The sequence below is a fragment of the Ambystoma mexicanum genome, chromosome 11 (assembly GCF_040938575.1).
Source record: "Ambystoma mexicanum isolate Mex_15411 chromosome 11, UKY_AmexF1_1, whole genome shotgun sequence".
NCBI lineage: Eukaryota > Metazoa > Chordata > Amphibia > Caudata > Ambystomatidae > Ambystoma > Ambystoma mexicanum.
The window spans coordinates 1020607471-1020613470 of record NC_090934.1 but is presented as its reverse complement, the minus strand read 5'-3'; the positions used below and the strand labels follow the sequence as shown (position 1 = coordinate 1020613470).

At 45.1% G+C, this 6000-nt stretch overlaps 1 protein-coding gene across 3 annotated transcripts in view; it reads right to left on the bottom strand.

Moving 5' to 3' along the window:
• Positions 1–319: 319 nt before the first annotated feature.
• SLC24A1 (solute carrier family 24 member 1) overlaps positions 320–6000 on the bottom strand; it is a 334300-nt gene continuing 328619 nt past the window's right edge. For all 3 annotated transcript variants that reach the window (XM_069624244.1, XM_069624246.1, XM_069624245.1), the window contains one exon: positions 320–2270. In XM_069624244.1, the coding sequence (XP_069480345.1) occupies positions 2021–2270 (250 nt within the window). In that variant the 3' untranslated portion in view covers positions 320–2020. The remainder of the gene's footprint in view (positions 2271–6000) is intronic.

The following is a 6000-nucleotide window of genomic DNA, read 5'->3' as shown; positions in this document are numbered from 1 at the left end:
GAGGAATTTCCCATTTTACAGTGATAATGCCATAGTGGGAGTTTGTGTATATCTCCCAAACCTGTATTTAATTTTTTTTTTAAACGAGCAACCACTTATATTTGCCAAACTTATCTGCATGTGTATCTATTTCACTGAATTCAAGTCGCCCAAAGCCCTCAGCATGCTGATGCACAACACAAATCCCTTTAAAATCCTTGTTTCAAATATGCCGCTAAACATTTAAACACAGATGAAAGTAGCTATGTGCATCGTTTTGTTTAATTCCGTTTGGCCATCAACCCCACCCTGTCTCTATTTTAATTATAAATAAAGGATATATGCCATTACAGTTTATTGTCACAGATCTTAATGCAAAACGACTGTGAAAAAATATTACACTATAGAAATGATGCAAAAATGGCTTTGCAGCTTAATGCCTTTATTTTATGCTGGAATTGACAATACTGTGTTGACGATAGACCATAATGCATTTTTCATAGAAAAAAAGTACACCTTGGCAAAAGGGTAGTGTCCGAACCAATATCTGTATTGCCCTTTTGGACCGTAAGGGATGATCTTCATACCTTGGGAAGTAAACATTTCTCTCTAGCCAAATATATGCCTATACATGGGTACATATATACAGGACAAACTTCACATTTTGAGTTAATTTGCTCATCTCAGGTTTTCGCCTTCTGTTTGATTTCTTTTCTTCCGCTGTACTAATGTGCCGTAAGATACCCCGGCCATTTATGTAGACATTTTTTTTGCTTGTTCGCTATGGGTTTATCTCTTTCTGGTGTGCTCTGTATTTCCTTCAGCATAATTCTGAACATTATAAGTAACCCTCATGACATACATATAGGTTACAGTATCCTTCTCTGTAATAATATAGTTGATTGTTATTTGTATGCATGCAATACCATATCTTCCTTGTTAAACCTTTAGTCGTGGGTTTGAAGTAATGAAATGAGAGCATTGTTTATGAATAGTATGAGGGACAAACTCATTCTAAAACATCTGAAAGTTAATTATTGATACTCACAAGCGTGCTATAAGACACATTCTGTGTTTTTGTAGTCTGGGGAGATATCATTGGCTGGCCTAGTGTTGCAAGTACTGGTTGGTTGGTGGATTCTGCTCATGGCCCAATTCACACTGATAAACGCAAGCAGCATTAATATTGTCCAAAGCAAGTGAATAGCTGAAACTGATTATAAATGTAGTTTGTTGTTTTCTAAAATCCAAACCATGGTCCTGATGCCCAATATTGAAGCTAATGTATTGACTGATTTGCAGTTCCTTGGGCTCATACTTCTGGCAATATACTTGTATCATCACTAATGTATTAAATCAGTTCTTTCTCCAGGTGCCGACATCACACTTACTTTGTAAGTTGCCACACCGCAAACCTATTTGTGGTCCATCTCTCCTTTCCAAAATATTCAGCTCCTGATTTAGGTGTGACTCCTACAATTCATAGCTAAAATTGCTCTAGCTCATCACTACAGACTATGTAATACAGTTATCCATACTTTCAACAAGAGAGGTGATGCCCTCCCTCTTTCCTTTCCAACTGCTAGGGGTCCATCTCAGGGTCTTGGAGTCCTGAACAAGACACATTAATTTTCAAAAAGTTCAGGCTGTGGTGCCTGGACCACTTGTGTGATCTTGTATTTCTTATCCGGGTTGCCCCATGGTCAAAAGCTGCAACTGTAAAGGACAGGCCCAACTCCATTGTTAGTGCTTTGTGTTGCTCCGGCCATGCAAAGTCATGTTGAGCTATAACTGCATTCACAGGTAGACAAATCTTGCCAAAAGTACCTTGAACGCCGGATGTGGTCTGTCATTTAATACAGTAGATAAGAATTCAGGAATTTCTGTGGAGAGGCGTCATGCCATTGTACGCTGCATTCCCACATTGAATCCACATTTGCATGATGTTGAATTTGTGTTAAGGTTTTGGAGGGTAAAGGGTTTAAGGGACAGTGTGGATGTGGTCTAATCTGCAGTGGTTTCTCTGACCGCTCTTCCAGTGTCATATCGATATCGGGCAGATGATCATGCGGTCCTCCAACATCACACTGACTATTAGGAAGACAAAGTACAGAGCAAACATGGTGAAGCCGAGGAACTTGTTCATCTTCCACTTGCAGGCAGCAATGGAGAAGATTACAAAGAGGAGCATGAGGAAGAGGAGGACGATGGCACAGAAGAGGCCATTGCTGCTGACTGCCACTGGACTGAATCCGTTGAACATGGAGAACAGGAACCATGGAACCGGCAAGCTGCAAGTTCAATCACGAAAAAGAGTGTTAGTCATTTATGCTGAGATCCTACTTAGAAGTATTGTAAATTATACACAAAGTTATTAATTGAATTATAGTGCAGCTGTTAAGCACACAATGGGCCCCATGTCAAGTTTGCCATTCTGGAAATAAGGGTGCCGGTAGCTCACCGGCACCCTTGTTTACGGGCCAGCAAACTATGGGTTTGCCTGCCAGAGCCGCTGTGCCCGACAGGTCTGACCCTGCCGGGCATAGCTGTCACGGTAAGCAAACCCATCACAGAAGCACTGTCACCGGTGCTTCTGTGTCCCCCCCTCCATAGAGTCCTATGTGACTCTACGGAAATTTACAAATTTACCAGTGCCTGACTTTCTGGCTGCCGAACTCATAATGAGCCGGTGGCACCGGGAAGTCAGGCGCCAGTACATTTTTATGGGTCTGCCGGCAAACGGCCGGGCCTGTAATGAGGCCCAATGTCTGCTAACCTAAGACTGTCAGAGATATTACTGTATCTTCGAATATGTTATTTTCTGTTGTTCAGCTTATTCACAAAGTCACATACGTTTGCACGCTTACTGCTAAAGTCTACAGGGGGCTGAGCTATTTGTGACTATCAGGCAGGAACATATATATATATATATATATATATATATATATATGGGATACATTACTCACCGTAATCGTATTTCTGATGCTTGTATCTGCTTAGATTCACATGCTGTGCATAGGCCGACATCTAGTGGAAGCTGCGGAGTATTACAGTTTGTTTTTCGAAACTCGAAAATGGGCGTCGACACAGGCGTGCCAGTAATACTATCCCTAGTGTGACGTCCACTGTACCCAAGATCCCTCACGCGTCTGGGATCCTCAGATTGTATTTTTTCTGACATGAGGAAGCATGAGGAGTAGCGTGAGTACAGATAATCCAAGCAGATAGACAGAAAGGTAAGACTACAAGCAATCATGCGCCTTCTCTCGGAGGGGAGGAAGGGTGGGTCGCATGTGAATCTAAGCAGATACAAGCATCAGAAATACGATTACGGTGAGTAATGTATCCCTTCTGAGGCTTGTGGAATCTGCTTAGATCACATGCTGTGCATAGATTAGCGAGCAGTACCCGAAGAAGGAGGTGGGATGTGAGAAGGGTCATGAGCAAACAGGTGTCTTAGAACCGCTTGTCCCACTTGTGTATCTGTCTTGGAATGTGTCAATGCAGTAATGCTGAGTAAAAGTGTGAATAGAGCTTCCAAGTAGCTGCTTTGCAAATGGTGTCGAGGGGAACATTTGCAATGAAAGCCAGAGTGGCACCAATGCCTCTAGTAGAATGGGCCCTTGGCGTAAAAGGCAGAGTTTTTCCAGAAAGAGAGTAACACAGCTGTATACAGTTGATAATCCACTTCGAGATCGCGCCTTTAGAGACGCGATCCCCCTCTCTGCCTGTAGCTACGGAGACAAACAGTTGATCTGTTTTTCTTAGCGGTCTGGTCTTATTTACATAGTAGAGGACCGCCCTACGCACATCAAGGGTGTGTAGTTTCACCTCAGCCGAGCTTTGCGGGTTCTGGAAGAAAGCCGGAAGCTCGATGGACTGGTTTACATGGAATTTAGATATAAATTTAGGTGAGAACCTAGGGTGTGTGCGTAAAACCAGTTTGTCCTTGTGGATAATAAAGAAAGGATCCTGCACTGACAGAGCCTGAATTTCACTGACCCTTCTTATGGAGGTAATGGCTACTAAGAAGGCCGTTTTATAAGTCAGGTGTTTGAGACTACTTTTATGCATGGGTTCGAAAGGGGGGCCCATGAGCTTAGCTAGCACCACATTGAGGTCCCATCCTGGCGGTGGGTTCGAAATAGGAGGGTGAAGTCTCTTTACTCCTTCCATGAAGGCTTTAACTACTGGTACTTTCCACCACGATACTTTGTTATGGGATGTGGTGTAAGCCGAGAGGGCTGCCAGGTGTACTTTCAGAGAGTTAAAAACCAAACCTGCGTCCAGCAGGTGGAGCATGTATGTTACCACGTTGGAAGGAGTGCAATCAACTGGGTTGATTTGTTTATTCTGGCACCAAATAACGAATCTCTTCCACTTGTCAAAGTAACAGTGCCTTGTGTTTGGTTTCCTGGATTCTTTTAGGATGTCCATACACCTCTGTGGTAAATTGAGATGCCCAAACTCTATGACCTTAGGAGCCATGCTGCCAGGTTCATTGAGTTGGGTTCCTGGTGCACTGTTAGACCTTATTGCTGGGACAGTAGGTTGTACCAGGCTGGGAGTTTGATGGGCTCGCACAGCGCCATCCTGCGTAGGTGTGGAAACCATGGTTGTCTCGCCCACATGGGAGCAACTAGGATGAGCGTCATCGATTCCTTGTTCATCTTGTACACCACCTTCCTGATGAGAGGAGTTGGTGGAAAAGCGTACGCAAACATCCCTGACCAGTTCATCCACAGGGCGTTCCCTTGGGAGTCTGGCTGGGGGAACCTGGATGCAAATCCTGGGCATTGTTTGTTTTCGCTTGTGGCGAATAGGTCTATAGTGGGGAAACCCCACTGAGAGAAGAGATCTTCTACGATCTCTCTGTGAAGGACCCATTCGTGTTCTTCTGGGAGGGAGTCTCTGCTTAGGGCATCCGCTAGGGAATTGAGCTCCCCTGGAACATGTTGTGCTGATAGGAAGATGTTCCGTCTGAGTGCCCATATCCAGATTTTCTGGGCAAGCTTGGACAGATTTGGCGAACGAGTCCCTCCTTGTTTGTTCAGATAGAACATGGCTGTCGTGCTGTCCGTCCGGATCTGCACCGACAAGTTTAGTAGATGGGGCTCGAACGCCCGAAGCGCTCGGAATACTGCCAGAAGCTCTAGCAGGTTGATGTGGTTCTTGGCTACTGAGTGAGACCAGAGACCCTGAGCTGTGTGGTGGAGATGGTGAGCTCCCCACCCAGTCAGGCAAGCATCTGTAGTTACCACTGCTTGTACTTCGGGATCGTAAAAGGGTTTTCCCCTTGCGAGATTCTCTTTTGTCCACCAGTGTAAGCTCTGTACGAGTGTTGGCGAAACGACCACTAGATCGTCCCACTGACCACTTGCCTGAGACCACTGTTTCGCCAACCATTCCTGCATGGGACGCATGCGCAGACGCGCGTGGGGGACCAGGTAAATGCATGACGCCATCATGCCCAGTAACCGCATTGCTTTGCGTACCGTTATTTGTTGACCTGACTGATAATGTGGAATTTGCAGTAGTATATTCCGAATTCTCTCTTCCGAGGGGAAGGTCAACCCTTTCTGAGTATCTAGGATTGCTCCTAGGAACTGTTTTGAGGTGCTTGGCACCAGACTTGACTTCTTCTCGTTGATAGAGAAGCCTAACTCGTGGAGGAGGTCGATAGTCCTCTGAATGTTTGACCTGCAAATTCTTGGGGTTTCCCCCGTTATGAGCCAGTCGTCCAGATAAGGGTACACTGGGATTGCCTCCCTGCGTAGGTGTGCAGCTGCCACCGCCAGTACCTTGGTGAATACCCTTGGTGCTGAAGCTATCCCGAAGGGCAGTACCTTGAATTGGTAGTGGCGACTGTCCACTTTGAAGCGCAAGTATTTTTTGTGCGCCGGGAGCATGGAAATATGAAAATAAGCATCTTTCATATCCAAGGTTGCCATGTAGTCCCCCTTTTTTAGGAGGGGGATTACCTCTTGTAGCGTGGTCATACGGAATTTTTGGGGCTTGACA